This window comes from Neovison vison, chromosome 12 (genome assembly GCF_020171115.1).
Source record: "Neovison vison isolate M4711 chromosome 12, ASM_NN_V1, whole genome shotgun sequence".
In the NCBI taxonomy this organism is placed as follows: domain Eukaryota; kingdom Metazoa; phylum Chordata; class Mammalia; order Carnivora; family Mustelidae; genus Neogale; species Neogale vison.
Window position 1 is genome coordinate 119,870,590 of NC_058102.1, and position 17,710 is coordinate 119,888,299.

The window sequence follows — 17,710 nt, forward strand, 5'->3', positions numbered from 1 at the left end:
CCCTAACCCTCCCCGGGGGCCCAGACCACCTGGTTCCAGGCAAGTGGTGGCGGTTGGGAGTGGGGGAGTCCAAGTGCAGAGAGAAGGGGCCCCGGGTGCAGGCAGAAGCAAACTGCCCTTTCAAGAAGCAGGTGCGCTCAGTCTGGCTGGAAGTCTCTACCGTTCCGTTTTAGATGTGCAGCTGATACAGGGTAGCCTCCTTTGACCTCTGTAGTTTTAAAATTGTAACTCTCTGTCCCCGCTTGTGTTCCTAGGAATTTATTTCATTGGATTGTCTGAAATCTTTACTGACTCTCAGATCATTGCTCTTGCCATCCTCCTTCCTGTTACCCGCAACCTCCTAGCTTGCCTCCCCCCTCCCCCTTCCCCGCCCCGCCTCGCCCCACCCCAGACCAGACACACACATCACTTTATTGTGTAATTACATTGAAAGTGCCCAAACTCTTCATTCATGTGTTTCTGCTTCTGATGTTTTTAATTAGCTGCCCTGCAACGGGGAAGTGTCTTCAAGTGATTTCTATTTATTGCAGGAACAATAACAATTTATGCTAATCTTATATCGCCTGAGAAGGCCAGAGAGCTTTGTCTTTGGAAAGCTTGAAGAAGGTAAATGCACATTGTTTGGCTAAATGAAGAGGCAAGGAGGTGGATTTGCATGGTGGGAGGGTTGGCAGCTCACCCAAAGGAGGGTGACCCTCCAGGCTGTCACCACCACCCCCTCCGCACCCCGCCCAACTTGCTGCCGCCCCCTCCCCTCCCCCGCCTTGCTTGAGAGCCAGGCTCCCTGAAAGCAGCGTGTATCAGCCCAGGATAGTGCATGGAAAAGGACCATGCGGGGTTTAGGAAACCTAAATTTCCTTTTCTGAACCTTACGACCTATGCGACTGAACCCCGGCTTCTCTATCTGCAAAATGGAGGCAACAGTCTCACCCTGTACACTTTTTGGGATTGTGGCAAGAATTGGATTAGTTGATGAGTGCCAAAGCGGTTTCTGAAAGCCAAGTGCTACACGGCCTCTGTGGTTACTCATTTCTTTCTCCTTTAGGAAGGTAGTGAGAGAAAAGGTTTATGGAATTTTTTCAGCGTGTCCATCCCAAGGTAATGCCATTGAGTGGAACCAGGCAGATTTTTAGTTTTTTTCCTATATAAAACATACATAATATAAAATATATCCCTTTGACCATTTGTTTTTTTTTTTTTTTCCCTTTGACCATTTGTAAGCATGTAGTTTAGTGGCATTAAGTCAATTCACACCGTTGTGTAACCATCCCCACCATCCACCTCCAGATGTTGTTTCTCTTCCCAAATGGAAACCCTGTCCCCATTAAACCCCGACTTCCCATTCTCTGCTTCCCCAAACCTGGCAACCACCATTCCTCCTTCTAGGTGTGCATTTGACAGCTCTGGGTACTTGTGTAAGCGGAATCGTATGGTACTTGTTTTTTCAATTCTGGCCTCTTCCCTTTGGTCTAACATTTTCAGGGTTCATCCACGTTGTGGCAGGTGCCAGAATTCCATCTCTTATATGGCTGAGTAATCATAGTCCGTTGTATGGATAGACCACATTTTGTTTATCCATTCATCCGTTGATGCATATAGTGGGTCATTCCCACCTTTTGGCTGTTGTGAATAATGTGGCTATGAACATGGGTACACGAATATCTGTTTGAGGCCCTGCTCTCAGTTCTTCTGGTAGCATGCCCAGACCTGGGATCACAGACTGAATTTCATCCTGAGAGAATGGGACTGTAGCCTTGGCTTTGTGACTCTACTGGGGAATTGTTGATGGAGACTCCTGGAGTCATGGCGGGCATCCTTCGCTATTGGGGGCTTGTCTTGTGTCCTTTCATAGGTAACTTACGGTTAAGCCCCAGCTGCTTAGCACGCAAAGCCCCTTACGTATTGAAGTCCCACTGTCCTGCCCTCACCCAGGGTTGCAGATACGTCCATCCCTCCTGAAGTCAGTGACAAAGACAGAGAGCCCTTAACCCAGGAGCGGCAGCAGCCCACCAGCACTGGCTCCCATGGAGACCCTAGTCCCCTCCTTCTCCTCTCCTGGGTCCAGGGGTCAGTTCATATACAGAAACCTCACTTCCCACTTTGTTTTCCGGGAGGGGAAGAGTTGGTTTCCTTTGGTGAAGTCTGTTGGCAGTGAATGTCTGATTCCACTCATCCCTCTGAGAAATCTGTTGTGGGTTTTTCATATTTATGTTTCGTTCTGGTTGGTTCTAGAAGGTTTCTGTCTCTGTGAGGCACATGGTACCATGAGGGAGAATCCTACTTAACTAGTGGTTTTGGATTTGGGCAGATCTTTGTTCTCTTATTCTCCATTTGGTTCTTTAGTGGAAAGCCAATCTTCTGCCCCTCAGGTTTATATAATTAGATAGAGACATGAAGGTAGCTGAGTTTCTTCTCTCAAGTTTATGTTCCAGAAGGAACGCTGGCTGAAGACTCACAGTTAATTGCACTAAGTAAAGTGAATTCCTCTCACTGGAAGGGATTTTAAAATACATACATGTTTGTATTTTCTTTGGTCTGTGGTGGAGGCATACCCTTGTCAGATGGGTAAGGAGAGGAAGAGAAAAATACATTTTCCTTGCCTGAGCATCTCTTTGATGTTGGCTGAAGAACAGAGACCCTGAGCCTCGGGGATTGGGATGACCTTGGTCCTTCTAGTGGTTTCTTTTGATACATGACGGTTTGTCTCTAATTATAACTGTGTAGAAGCCATGTGTGAGTTGCTCCTTGAAGTCTAGAGACAGGAAGTGACTTAGTGGACCACGGTTTTTCCTTGCTCCGTGTGTACAGAGCCCAAGTTACTGGGGCCTGGAGTGGGCAAAGCCTACTTCTGTTTTAGGCCTCAGGGAAGTTCTGCCCCCCAGGCTAAGTGTGGGACCCAGGCCCTGCCTACTGGCAAGTGGAGGAGGTGACAGGTTGGGGACACAGTGGGCTCTGAGGCTCGCTGACCACAGGGGTCTTCTGCAGAGAAATGAACCCTCTGACCCCAAATGTCCAGGTTGTATTTCCAGTGTGTTATTATGCCTTTGCAGAATTCTCTTTACAGTTTCCGGCAGAAAAGTCTCCCCCACTCAGGGCATCCTGTATGCCTTTGTTTCAGAAAACAACTTAGTGAGAACTTTCGGGTCCCAACCAATTAATTGATCCCATGTCGTTACCATGTGATACACCAACTCATACTTCAGTTACATCTTTACCTGTCGGCGAGAATTAATTGATGTTTGTGACAGGCTCTGAAATTTTCTTGGAATAGCTCACCACTGTGAGCTATCTAGAAATTTGAGCATTACTTTCTTGCTTACTTGGGGGTGGGGGTACTGGCCCTGGAGATGGACATGAATTTTCTCTGCAGGAACCAATCTGGGAGCATCCAAGTTTGCTCTGAGGTGACTGCCACCATGTTGTTCTGCAGGGGCTGGGAGCTACTCCGACCCAGGCAGACATCCCCGTGTCCCCTTGCACGAGGGCGCTTTGCGTGTGTGCACTGGTTTGCTTAGAGAAGTCCAGTATGGAGTGATGCTGGCCAAAAAGTAGCAGTCATGCTGGCAATTGTTGTTACTATTCCTTAAACCTTGGGAACGGGATCGGAGGAGACCCCGGGGATCCCCAACTCCTGAATCTAAGTCTTCTTCTTTTTCTCCTTCTTTGTTCACAGCGGGGCATTTTCTGAAGTGGTCTTAGCTGAAGAGAAGGCCAGTGGCAGACTCTTTGCGGTGAAGTGCATCCCCAAGAAGGCGCTGAAGGGCAAGGAAAGCAGCATAGAGAACGAGATCGCTGTTCTGAGAAAGTAAGTGCCCCAGGAGACAGCCTCCTTCCCCCACTACCACTTTTGGATTCTTTGGGTCCCCATCGAGGGGAAGGAGAGGGCGCCAGGGGCTGGGCACCTGGATGTGAATGATCGGAATGCTGGAGGGGGTGGCCGCGGTTATTGATGACTGACAGTCCTGTGGTGCGTTCAGAGCACATTGTGTGTATCTCTATCTATCTATCTATCTATCTATCTATTGGTATCTATCTCCTCTTACCCCTTTTGTGGCAGCCATTGGAGTTACGATTTCCAAAGAACGTACCAGTCAGGTAGACTTGGTTTTGAACTCACGCTCACTCAGGGACCTGGGGCTGGTCACTGAACTCCGAGCCTGCCCCATGAACAGAAGTTAAGAATCTCTCCCTCACCGAGCTCCTCAGGAGGAAGGGAGGTGGCGCCCAAGCAGCGTTTCTAGGGCACTTTCCACAGCACCTGCTACGTTGTGAGTCATGAGTGCTCAGTAGAGGGTAGCTAACGCCATCCCCGCTGCTCATACTGTTTCTGTTGTCTTCTTGTCGAGACTTGATTTTACAAGCAGGAGGTGAAGCTCAGAATAAAGTCACTTGTCCAGTGCTCTGTGGCTCCTAAGGAGCAGAGCCTGGAGTGCCAACATCACCAGAGTCCTTTGCACACTCTTTAATGGGTCTTCTGCTTCCTGCCACACACATGGCTCCTGGCGTCCAGCAAGTTCCACAGAGAGCACTGTTCAAGAGCTTCACCTCTTCGTTGGGTTTTAATTTTGTGTGTGCCTAGAACTGAATCAAAATCCCACCTCCAGCATGGTGACACACACAGCCATTCTGATGTGGCTGGATCCCCTCCCCCCAAAGTGATGTCTTAATGGGGTGCCGTCCAGTCTGTTCCCTGTGTCACCATGATCAAGCCATTCCCCTGTGTCTCATACGGTTGGGGGAACAAGCCCTTATAGGGTACCAGCTTTTGCATGTTTGGGGAGTGTGTCTGAGCATTATGCTATGAAATTTTTAAGAGCTTCTATTAATAAAGGATGTTAGAAATATCCTTGAAATGTTTGGGGTTTGGAGTCAGCACAGAGCAAGAATCTGTGCACAGATAAGCAAAGCAGAGTGGGAACAAGCCTTCTAGGGGCTCAAAACAAAATGTTACCTACTCACATAATCCACCTCTCCCACTTGTCTCTTGGGGACCCCTCGTGCCTGCTGAATGATGCTGTCTTGCCCTTGGTACAAACCCAGGGCCACCAACGTGGTCAGGATGGTCTGTCCTGTTCTGCTGTTGTATGTGATACGCGTTCCAGAACAAATGGGTCTCAACAGCTTTTTGGCGGAAGGATTTTTGCTTATTTGTTTGGTTGTTTGGTTGGTTTCTAGGTTCTCTGGATTGTCTATCTGGGACCCAAAGAGTTTCAGATTGTCCTGGGGAGGATTGCATGAAATGATCCTATGGAAGAGAATTTGTGACAACCAATTACTCTTAAGTACATTAACATCAAGCAGGAAGACATCATGTTAATGAAACATCTATTTAAATTGCTCATTTTCCAATATGAACTCAGCACTGAGGGAAGAGGGTGTTTGCTGGGTCTTGCAGCCACACTGCAGATATTTGACATTTCAGATGGGATTCTGAGTGGGCCCAGAACCTTCCAGAGTGTTGACCGTGGGCACAGGGGCTGCCCACGACGAACCGAGAATGGCACCTTTATTTTTAGGTGACTCCCTCATAGGCTTCGAAGCCACAAAGCCAGGGATGTCAGGTTTTATCCTCAGAGTTTTTCTGTGTCTACATGGGCGGGGGCGGGGCAGACAGAGACTTCAGAGGCCAGCTTTGGTTTTTGCTGTGGTCATTCTGCTCTAATTAGTGTCTCAGCCTGCGCCTACGTCAGTAATCACTTCCTCGGGAGAGGGCATTGAACAGCAGGGAGGGCTGGAGTTTGGAGTAACTCATTTTGGTCACTTCTCACTATCAGCTGTTGAAGTGCCTTGAAGTATCACCCTTCTTTCGGGAATAAAGAACAAAGAAATGATTTCTCAAGGGATAAGAAGGTGATAAATCTCCCATGCTGATTGATTGATTGAATATTTGGGTTCTCTCTCAATGATTTATAAGTGGGAAAACGAGGCAGTTACACATCTTAAGCAGCCAAAAGCAGGGGCTCCTGGGTGGTTTAGTCATTAAGTGTCTGCCTTCGGCTCAGGTTATGATCCCAGGGTCCTGGATCAAGCCCTACATTGGGCTCCCTGTTCAGCAGGAAGCCTGCTTCTCCCTCTCCCACTGCCCCTGCTTGTGTTCCCTCTCTCACTATGTCTCTCTGTCAAATAAATAAATAAAATCTTAAAAAAAAAAAAAAAAAGGCAGCCCAAAGCAAAGCATTCAAATGGTAAAGAAAAACAGTTTTGGAAAGGTTAGAGTGGCATCGTCACAGCATTCAAACATTTAACCAATATTTCATAAATTCCTATGAGTCAGGTGGCACTGGCACTGCTAGGCACCGAGGTTGGAAAGATAAGATGTCATTCTGGCCTTCTGGGAGCTTCCAGCTGTGTTATAAGTAAGTGTGATCATGTGGATGCAGTGAGAGAAGGTCTGGCCAGGAGCTCAAGTCGCAGGCTGCCCAGTTCTTCCTTCAGGGAGGGGTGTGAGCCAAGGTTGTATTTTGCTCAGGGCAGAAAAGGGGTTTCTCAAACAGGAGGGGGCCGCCGCAGCAAAGGTCAGGGGATGGGAGGCAGGCTGGTGTGCTGGGAAGTGGCTCATTTGACTATGGCAGACTGTTCAAGGTGAGGGACAGAGACCTGAGGTTGGAGAAGTTGTACTGAGGGTGATCGCATACCCCACTTTGGACTTTGAACATCATGCTGTAGACAGTGGGGGGAGCCACTGAAGGATTTTCGTGGAAGAGCACGATCAGGATTATTTCATCAAGATTATTGTGATAGAAGTATGGATGGATCTGTGGGGGTGAGACTTAGTGCAGGGGAGTGGTTTGGAGGCTGTTGGAGGAGCCTGGGAAGCAATGCTTTGAAATAGGAGCTGTGAGCTAGGTTGGGAGAGACAGAGATGAGGGTGTGTACAAAACGGAATGCCCAGGACTTAGGGATCTAGAAGAAGTAGGGAGAGGGTTGAGAAGAGATAGGATTCCAGGAGAACCCTCAGGTTTCTGATTGGATAACTGAGATCAGGAGTGTGAGCACTGGAGGGCAGGTGATGAGTTCTGATTTAGACACACTGAGTTTGAAGGTCTTGGCGTGGCCACTTGACTAGCTCGGTCTGGAACGTGGCTATGATCTGGGCTTGCTGGATACTAAAACTTTCTGGAACCAACAGAACAGAAAACCTTGTGATCACACTTTCCATAGCTAAATCGTTTAGATGAGATTGCAAAGAGACCTGCTTTATTCCAAATTCTGCCATGTACCCCAGCCATTGTGTATCTCTGGGCCATTTTTCATCGAAGCAGGCCCATCTGAGCATGGCTTGTCCTACGATGTGCCGAGTTCACTGCAGGGTGAGAGCTTTATGTCTTTCATTGAATAGAAGTAATGCAGCTAATTTATCCTTAAGCATGTCTTCATACTTGCTCTGAAAATAGTTCTAAAATGAATTTTCTACTTGATAAGTGGATATGAAGCCAGGCTCAGAGGGAATAACAAGTGACAAGCATCATGGTGGACAGTCGCTACGGAGCAGAGAGCTGCTGGCCTGACTTTGGCCTCCGGGGGCCTGGTTAGCTCTGAATCCATGTCAGTTTCTCTAGCAGCAAGGCTGGTTTTCGTCCCACGAATGGAGACTTGTGTGCCTTATGGAATATCATATGTGATATCATCCCCTCATTGCATTATAGAGCTTCTAGTTTTTGTGCTATTATTTACTTAGAGGGCAGGCACTACCCAAATCTCATTTCAGGGCAACACACAAGACATTTTGTGGAAAAGGAGAAAGGCACAAATATAACCAGGCTGCATTTAAATGAGAGATGAAGAGAGAGGGAGATGGAAAACAAATGTATCTAGAGGATCCCTTTTCCTAATGCGGGGGGAGGGGACTGAGGCTCAGCTGGGTTGCAGGGGCACCGTCTGAATGAAACATGGCCCTGGAGCTCAACATGCTTTTCCAGGGCATACTTTGTAGGCTGCAGAGATTATCTTGCTGTGGGGGGTGGGGGTGGGCGGGAGGGGGGCAGGGATCTGGGTAGGACTGGCTTTTAAATTGGATGTTCTCCATCTGGGTACACTGGGGAGTCTCAGTTGAACATCTTTGTCATTTTCTCCCTAACTCAGTGGCTCTTCACCCACATTAAAATCACCTGGAATGCTTTTCAGACCATCAGATGCTCAGGCTCCATCCGAGACCAGCTACATTGGAGGTTAGGGGGAGCGCTGCCCTTGCTCCCCACCTAGCGATTTGGACACTCAGTTGACTGTGTTGAGAAGAGAATCTTGGAGCACTGAAAAAATAAAATTAAATTAAAAAAAAAGAAAAAGAAAAAAAAGAAGAAGAGCTGCTTAGGTCCCTTGCTCCCTAGTCGCACCACCCAGGGGGTGAAAGTGCTCTTCTGTGCCCAGCAGCGTGGAAAGATGTGTCCACACACAAACACGCCAGACTGTGCTTCCTTTAAGTGAGAGGTTTCTCGTAGAGGAGGGAACTCAAAGAGCTGGATTTCATCGGAAGCAAGGGAAATTGACTTGAGCCCACCATCCCGTTCGTGGGGAGCAGGCACAAGCCGCTGGCTGGGCTCAAGAGGGGCTGCTGGCTCTTTGAAGGGGGCAGAAGAAAGTGGGGAGGAAGAGCCATTCCTGGACTGAAGAAGCTGGTGTCGGGGTTGGTCAAGGCAGCACGACTCAGCGACGGGGGTACACAGTCTCAAGGGGATCAAAGCCGCTGAAGGGGGCAGATGCCAACGCCCAGGATTCCCTATGGCCAAGGTCAGGATGGGTTGCAGGAAGTGTGGTGAAGCTGGGCCTTCTGAAGAGAGAGTGAATCAACACTTAGCTAGGCACCAGCAGAACTCCAGAGGTCTTGGAGCTCCTTGCGGTAGCCTGGTTCTCTGGTTTTCTTAGACCAGACACATCTCTCTCCGGGCAGACTAACGGGGTGGGGGAGGGGGGAGGCAACTTGAGCACCCGAAGGCGAGGACAGCTGGTTTTGTATTAAGTAATAGCCTTCAGAGGAAGGTTTCCCCATAGAGGAGCTCATGGAAATCTGGCTTGCTTCTGTTCCTGGAGCTTTTTTCTCATGGCAGGCTGGCCCCGTTCACGTGTTGAAATCACTGCCAAATGCCAGTTTATTGTTGTATTACAGAAACATACGCTTCAATAGAAATTCATTGATTCAGAGAGAACAAAACCACTTTTCCAGTGGCTGAAAATGGCGAAGCTGGTAAAGCAGATATTCAGAGTTTCTCAGGCACCAAGATAGCTTTTGAAGGATCTATGTGATCTATTTCGAAGAGCATATTCTAACAGAGGGAGACCTTTCCTTTGGAAAAGTCATTCCGGAATTAAGGACACAGGCAGAAAGTATGAAGAGTCATGGCAAAGGGCATGTGAAAACCCACAGAGAAGGAGGTATATCTTTTATGATTCCAGAACACTTGCCTACCCCAGAAAACCCTTAGTGCAAGGTCCTTAATGTAGAAACAACATGTCATTCCATTAAAACAGAGGTTGAGGAGGCACAGTACGTGATGTGGTGGGTGCTGTTGTTGTGTGATTGAAACCACCGTGTTGCCAAGCTTGGAGCAGGCATGTGCAGGGGCATCTGCTGAATGATCCCAGGCCTGCTGGCAGGTGGACCTAACCCACGCGGCCCCTGTTCAAACCAGGCTCTTTGAAAGCATTGAATTCCAAAGAAGAGCTGACTCTCTTCCCTATGGCCCTAGTAGAGACTTGACCTCAGTCTTGCCTAATTTGCTCTGTTGCCCCCTCTTTTGCTCTACATTAAGGCTTCTCTGTTTCTGGGAGCCCTGTGGGTCTGACTCCTGAATGAGGAGACTTTCCTTGCCAGGCAGGCAGTCCACTCAGCTTTGGTCAGACCATCATTTGGCATTTGTTGTATTTCAGCTTACCATTGTATGTGTGGTTAAGATATCAAAATGGTCTATTGCCAACCCAACTGTAGAGCCCGAGAAGCTGCATTTCATGCTTCCTAGTGACCTTCACCTGGTACTTTGTCCATGGGAGATAATCTAGGAACATTCTAAAAAATTTGATTGGAGATCAAATTTTTATTATTATAATTACATTATTATTGAGATATGTTATTTTATTATCAATATCTTGGGCATGGCTTACAGAACTCCAAGAACAGAGGGAAAATATGATATCCCTTACTAGAAAGCAGCGATGTGCAAACTAGCCTGAGCCGGCATGTTGGTTTTCCTGTCCGGTATCCATGAACCTCTGGGTCCTCTCCCTGCCTATGGCTTCTGCTTCCCAAACACTGCCTTCAGTGTGGTTTTCATGGACTGGCCGGCCTCCCTTTCCTCAGCGCTGGCTCCCACAACTCTGTGAAATGAGAGCATCAGTGCATGTCCCACGTTAATTCCACATGGTCATCTGCATGATGGAATCCAAACTCTTTTGTGAACAAGCTCCCTGCATTGTGATCTTGCTGTCTCATGTGGACCTTCCTGCTCCCATGCCCCACATCGTAGAGATCCCCCCAAAAGGAAAAGGTGATTCCTGAACAGGCGATTCAGGCCTCGGCCTCTCCTTGCCGCTCCTGCCTACATCAGTGGGCCATGCCTGAGACTGAGATCCCCTTCCTGAAGATGTCCCTTTTGATTGTCCCTTCCCTCTGAGACTTTACGGCCCCAGTGTTTACCCTCTGTCCTTTCTGCCACTGCTCGTGAGGCCTGCTTCCTGAATTCAGCCCTGGACTGAAGGAAGGCATGAGGGTAAGGATGGAGGCCAGGGTTGGGTGGGGGATTCAAGGGACAGAAGAAGGTTAGAAGCACTGAGCTTGGGTACTGAAGAAGGGAAGAGGGACCAGGGGAAGGAAGGCATCTGTCCTGATTTACAGCCCTCTCTGGCTTTGTGACGCAGAGGATGGCAAGAGTCTCAGCCAACACGGGCATTCTAGAATAGGCAGGTTTGAGGAGAAGGTGAGTTTCCTATGGCAACAGAGCAGACTTAAATCCAGTCTGGCTGTTCTTACCACCTTTTATACTATATATATGACTCTGCAGATATTTTGAGTAGTTGAAGAAACAATGTGTTTTATCACACTTTTCAAGGCCGTGTCAGTTACCTGCAGGCTTATTTCCATGCTTTAGCTCCCTGCTACCTAGTCTGGTGCTTGGGGAGTCAACCTCGTGTGGGCTGGTTGGCTGTTTAAATCCCTCTAATAATATATTGTGGCAAATGTTTTCCCCCTTCTCCTGTGAACTTACTGAGCTAATGACTTCTACGGATTTCACTTAAATGATTCCAACAGAAATGTATATGTATTTTGTAACCTAATATTCCTAGAAAGTCAGAAGAGCTTTTATTGGAGGATCACACAGCAGGAACAAGTAAGTACAGGAGTGCTGAGCTAGAGGATAATGGCCAATGCAGAAAAAGAAATAAACATACACCGACAGCTTGTGGTTACTCTTCTGTTAAACTACGTTTTGTAAAATTGGTCCTCTCTGCATGGTTTTGGCATTATTTATATGGGCAGAGAAATGGTTTTAGTGAAGTTTTATTTATGATTGATCCTGTAGTTTAAGCTAGGCATCATTTGGTGAATAAATTTTTTAAAAAGATTTTTATTTATTTAACACACAGACAGAGATCACAAGTAGGCAGAGAGGCAGGCAGAGAGAGAGGTGGAAGCAGGCTCCCCGCTGAGCAGAGAGCCTGATGCTGGGCTCGATCCCAGGACCCTGAGATCATGACCTGAGCTGAAGGCAGAGGCTTAACCCTCTGAGCCACCCAGGAGCCCTGTGAATAAATTTTATTTTACATACTTGAAGTTCAAGGTTATCACTGGAGTGGTTTAAACAGTCACTGTTTTAAAGTTGTATGGCTGACTGACTTCTTGAAGTCAGCGTAAAGTTGAGGCCAGAGTCTTAGGTGACTGGTCTGGAGTTTTTAGGATGTATGTAAGTAAAGAAATCATTTCTGAAATAGTAGTTTCATGGCATTTGATAAATGATATTCAATATCCAATTTTTAGCCATTTATACTTTCTTTTAGAAATTTTTTTCACATAGTGTTGACTATAGTATTCAAACATGTGGTAGGTCTCACTGGGGAATCCAAACACATGCAAGGATATTGCTGAACAAATGCTGTGCTATGTTAGATGTGTAGTCTTCATTCTTGCTGAGGCTGCAGAATTAGTGTGCTCAGTGCATGCATGTGTACATGTCTTTGTGCATATAAACGTGTGTGTATGGACATGGACATACACAGATCCACACATGTACATATGCACATATATACACATCTTAAATACATTTTGGCATTTTTATGTCTTTCTACTGAAGAGCAGAAAATTCTTTTTGCTGAATTTAGTAATTACACCCCTGTTAAAAATCTGCTAAGTACCTAAGTAAAATAATAAGACATGTGAGAAGCTTTTTGAAACTTTGACATGTTCAGATGTTAGGGAGGATACAATGGTAGGCATTACTACTCTCATGCTACTATGGTAGGAGCTCGGAATATCTCTGTGGGAGACATGAGGGTGGGAACTGGTGTATCGATTTCATAGAAGAAGAACCTGAGGGTCAGAGTGTGTGGTTTGTGCAAATGATGAAGGTAGCAGGGACCCTCTCACTTGTGGGGCTTCCTTCAGTGTTTTAGGGTACCCAGCACTCCCTTCTGTTAGGAAACCACCATTGGAACTTTGGACGAAACAACTAGAAACAACTGGTAGGAATCCTAGCACTTGTAGTAAGAAAGAAATACCATAGATTTCAGTAGATGATGGATATCTATAGATTTGTTGAAATAGATGTGGGTTAATTCAATTGAGAGACTGGGAACTCTAAAATCAGAATCCAGCTTTTGTCTCAGTCTAGTCCACTGAATTCTAGAGCAATTTATACCTATACTTTGAGATTCTGAGTAGATATTCTCAGGGCACCTGGGTGGCTCAGTCAGTTAAGTGACCAACTCTTGATTTTAGGTCGGGTCATGATCTCAAGGTTGTGATTTGTTCTATCACATTGGTTGACTTATGAATGTTGAACCACCTTTGTATCCTAGGGATAAATCCCACCTGGTCATGTTAGATAATATTTTTTTTAAATTTTATTTATTTATTTGAGAGAGACACAGCGAGAGAGAGCATGAGCGGGGAGAAGGTCAGAGGGAGAAGCAGACTCCCCGTGGAGCTGGGAGCCCGATGCGGGACTCGATCCCAGGACTCCAGGATCATGACCTGAGCCGAAGGCAGTCGTCCAACCAACTGAGCCACCCAGGCGTCCTGTTGGATAATATTTTTAATGTATTGTTTGATCCTATTAGCTAGGATCTTGTTGAGAATCTTGGCATCCATATTCATCAGGGATATTAGTCTGAAATTCTTTTTTTTGATGGGGTCTTTGCCTGGTTTGGGGATCAGGGTAATGCTGGCTTCATAAAAAGAGTCTGGAAGTTTTCCTTTTGTGTCAATTTTTAAAAAATTAATTAATTTTAAAAATATATTTTATTTATTTCACAGACAGAGAGATCACAAGTAGGAAGAGAGGCAAGTAGAGAGAGAGGAGGAAGCAGGCTCCCCGCTGAGCAGAGAGCCGATGCAGGGCTTGATCCCAGGACCCCAAGACCATGACCTGAGCCGAAGGCAGAGATTTAACCCACTGAGCTGCCCAGGTGCCCCTCTGCTTCAGTTTTTTCAAACAGCTTCAGGAGAATAGCTATTATTTCTTCTTTGAATGTTTGGTAGAATTCCCCAGGGAGTCCATCAGGTCCTGGGCTCTTGTTTTTTTGGGAGGTTTTTGATCATTGCTTCAATCTCGTTACTAGGTATTGGTCTATTCAGGTTGTCAATTTCTTCCTGTTTCAGTATTGGAAGTTTATGGGTTTCTAGGAATGCATACATTTCTTCTAGGTTGCTTACCTTATTGGTATATAACTGTTGATAATAATTTCTGATAATTATTTCTATTTCCTTGGTGTTAGTCATGATCTCTCCCTTTTTATTCATAATTTTATTAATGTGGGTATTCTGTCTTTTCTTTTGGATTAGTTTGGCCAGTGGTTTATTGATCTTATTAATTCTTCCAAAGAACCAGCTTCTAGTTTCGTTGATGTGTTCGACTGTATCTCTAGTTTCTAATTCTTTGATCTCTGCTCTAATCTTAATTATTTCTCTTCTTGTGCATGGGGTGGGGTTAATTTGTTGTTAATTTTCCAGTTCCAGGTGTAAAGAGAGTTGGTGTATTTGGGATTTTTCAATTTTTTTGAGTGAGACTTGGATAGCTATGTATATCCATCCCCCTTAGGACCACCTTTCCTGTATCCCATAGGTTTTGGACTAATGTGTCTTCGTTCTCATTGGTTTTCATGAATTGTTTAAGTTCTTCTTTGATTTCCTGGTTGATCCAAACATGCTTGAGCTGGAAGGTCTTTAGCTTCCCATTGTTTGTATTCCTTCCAAACTTTTTCTTGTTGTTGAGTTCCAGTTTCAAAGCACTGTGGTCTGAGAATATGGAGGGAATAATCTCAGTCTTTTGGTATGGGTTGAACCCTGATTTGTCACCCAGTATGTGGTCTATTCTGGAGGAAGTTCCATGTGCACTTGAGAAGAATGAGTATCCTCTTGTTTTAAGGTGGAATGTTCTGTATATTATCTATGAGGTCCACCTGGTCCAGTGTGTCATTTGAAGCTCTTGTTTCTTTATTGATTTTCTGCTTAGATTATCTACCTATTGCTGAGAGTGGCATGTTAAGTTCTTCTACAATTAATGTAGGTTCAGTTCTTCCTGGGTGCATCTTATCAGTATGACTATTTTGATTAACAGTTGGCTTATGTAGTTGGCTGCTCCCATGTTGGAGGCATAAATATTTACAATTGTTAGATCTTCTTGGTGGCTAGACCATTTAAGAATGTTGTAGTGTGGGGCGCCTGGGTGGCTCAGTCATTAAGCATCTGCCTTTAGCTCAGGTCATGATCCCAGGGTCCTGGGATCAAGCCCTGAATCGAGCTCTCTGCTTGGTGGGAAGCCTGCTTCTCCTTCTCCCACTTCCCTGCTTGTGTTCCTTCTCTCGCTGTGTCTCTCTGTCAAATCAATAAATAAAATCTTAAAAAAAAAATGTTGTAGTGTTCTTTTGTATCTCTGACTACAGTCTTTAGCTTAAAATCTAATTTATTGGATATGAGAATTGCTACCCCAGCTTTCTTTTGACACTTGTTGGCAAGAAAGATGGTTCTCCCTCCCTTCATTTTGAGTCTGGTTGTATCTTTAGGTTCAAAATGAGTCTCTTGTAGACAACATATGGACAGGTCTTATCGTTTTATGCAGTCTGCAACCCTGTGCTCTTTTATGGGAACATTTAGGCCATTCACATTGAGAGTGATTATTAAAAGATAAATTTTTATTGACATCATGTTGCCTGTGAAGTCCTTGTTTCTATAGATTGTCTCTGTAAATTTCTGTTTATGTCACTCTTGGGTTCTTTCTTCTTTTATAGAACCCCCCTTAATATTTCTTGTAGTGCTGGCTTGGTGGTCACATACTCTTTTAAACCTTGCTGGTTTTGGAAGTTCTTTATCTCTCCATCCATTTTTAATGCCAGCCTTGCAGGATAAAGTATTATTGGCTGCATGTTCTTCTCATTTAGTGCCCTGAATATGTCTTGCCAGCCCTTTCTAGCTTGCCAGGTTTCTGTCAACAGGTCTGACATTATTCCGATGGACCTTCCTCTGTATCTAAGGAATCTCTTCCCCCTAGCTGCCCTTAGAAACCCTTGTCTAAAATTATGATTTATGAATTTCTCAATTAAGTGTTTGGAGGTCTTTCTAGATTCGTTAATCTTGGGGGGTGTCCTTTCTCCTCTAGGACATGAACATTTGTTGCATTCCCCAGACTGGGGAAATTTCATCCAGAATTTGTTCAAGTGTATCCTCTTATCTTCTCTCTTTCTTCCCCCCACTCAGGTATCCCAATAATTCTGAAGTTGGAATGTTTCATGGTGTCATTTATTTCCCTAATTCTGTTTTCATGGCTTCTAAGCTGTTTGCTCCAGGCCTCCTCCTGATCCTTCTTTTCTATCAGTTTGTCTTCTAGATCACTAATTTGATCTTCTGCCTCAGTTACCTTAGCTGTTACAGTATTTAGATTAGATTGGATCTCACTGATAGCATTTTTTATTCTGCCAGATCAGCCCTCACTTCCACCCTTAGAGTGTCTAAGTTACCACTAATGGTCTTCTCCAACCTCGCCATTGCCTGGATAATTGTTACCCTAAATTCCCTTTCCGACATACTGTTTATGTCCATATCCAATATTTCTGTGGCAGAGGGCACAGTCTCTGAATTTTTCTTCTGTTGGGTGTTCCTCCTCCTAGTCATTTTGGTGAGAAATGGTTGAGGGGATGTATAGCTGAATATATCAACCACGATACCCGGGAAAGTTTTGGAGCAATCGGAAGTCACCACCAAAAAGAAAGAAAAAGAAAAAAGTGAGAGAGAGAGAGAGAGAGAGAGAGAGAGAAAACTCAGTCAAAATGAACTCCCAAAGTAAGATTTATAAGGTACATAAACAAAAATGAACAAAAAGACTGACAAAAGTAAAAGACAAGGAAAAAAAAAGAAAAAGAAGAAAAACCCAGCCAGCCAAAATGAACACCAATAATAAGATTTATATAGTACAAAAACAAAAACAAATACATGGAAACACTAATAGGAGACTAAGATGAGAAGATGGTTATAAACCCTCGATGTGGGCGAGGAAGGTTATTTCGGTTCTTCCTGGGTGCATCTTGTTATCTTTGTTAAAACACTCAATTTCCAGTGATACAGGGAAATTAAACTTGTTTATATATAGGGGTAGTATTGAATAGGAAAAAAAGATTACCTTGAAGCTTATATCTATATGCATTAAAAAAAAAGAAAAGAAAAAGAAACAGATGCGTGTATGAAACAAATTAAAATTCAAATTATTATGGCATATTTTGTATTAAACCTCTAGTTGTAATGGTGAGTAGGTTAAAAAAATGAAAAGAACAAGAATCGTGAGAACAAATTTAAAAAAAAAAAGAAAAGAAAGAAAGTTTGTATTTTTGAAATAGACAGGTTTTGGGGCAATACCAGGAGCTTAATATATTGTTTTCCCCTGATATTGGGGTTTTACAGTTTTATGGGGACCTTGTGGTGGTTGTCCCCTTGTTCTTTTGGCTTGTCTTCTGGGGGCGGAGTCTGCCACGTTGTTTTTCAGTCAGTCCTATTTGGGCTGAGTTGCCCTGCACCCCCATCAAGGGGCTTGGCTCTGTGGAAACCGGTTTTTCAGGCTTTTTGCAGCTTTTCTGATGTTTAGTGGAAAGCAAACCGTACACACCCAGAGAGAAGCCCCAGTCTGCTCCCCTCTGGGTGGTCCAGAACACACAGTCTTCGCCTCTGCCAACTCTGCTGAACAACACAGATTACTTCAGGCAGTGTGCACCCCTGCCACTATCTCAGTGGTTGCCTGAGGCCCCCGCTTGTCTCTGCATTCCTGTGCCACTAAAACCATAAGTGATATAGGCCCAGGCGAGCCTAAAGCTGGGTGACTGCTGTTGCTGGGACTGCTGTCTGGAGTCCATGCCCACGCAGGGTGTGCTGACACCCTGCAGCCACGCAGGTCACAGAAGGCTGCCTCAAGGCATCCCAAACTGAGACCACGCCGGGTTCTCTCAGGCACGGGCAGGAGTGCACCCAGCCAAACAGTGGTGCAAGCAGTGGAGAGCCACAGGCTCAGAATTGGAGGCCCCA

General features: G+C 45.3%; 1 protein-coding gene across 1 annotated transcript in view; it reads left to right on the forward strand.

Moving 5' to 3' along the window:
- The window catches only part of CAMK1D (calcium/calmodulin dependent protein kinase ID), a 429,737-nt gene that overhangs the window by 151,020 nt on the left and 261,007 nt on the right, over positions 1-17,710 (forward strand). The window contains exon 2 of the mRNA XM_044229189.1: positions 3,674-3,805. Within this exon, the coding sequence (XP_044085124.1) occupies positions 3,674-3,805 (132 nt within the window). The remainder of the gene's footprint in view (positions 1-3,673; positions 3,806-17,710) is intronic.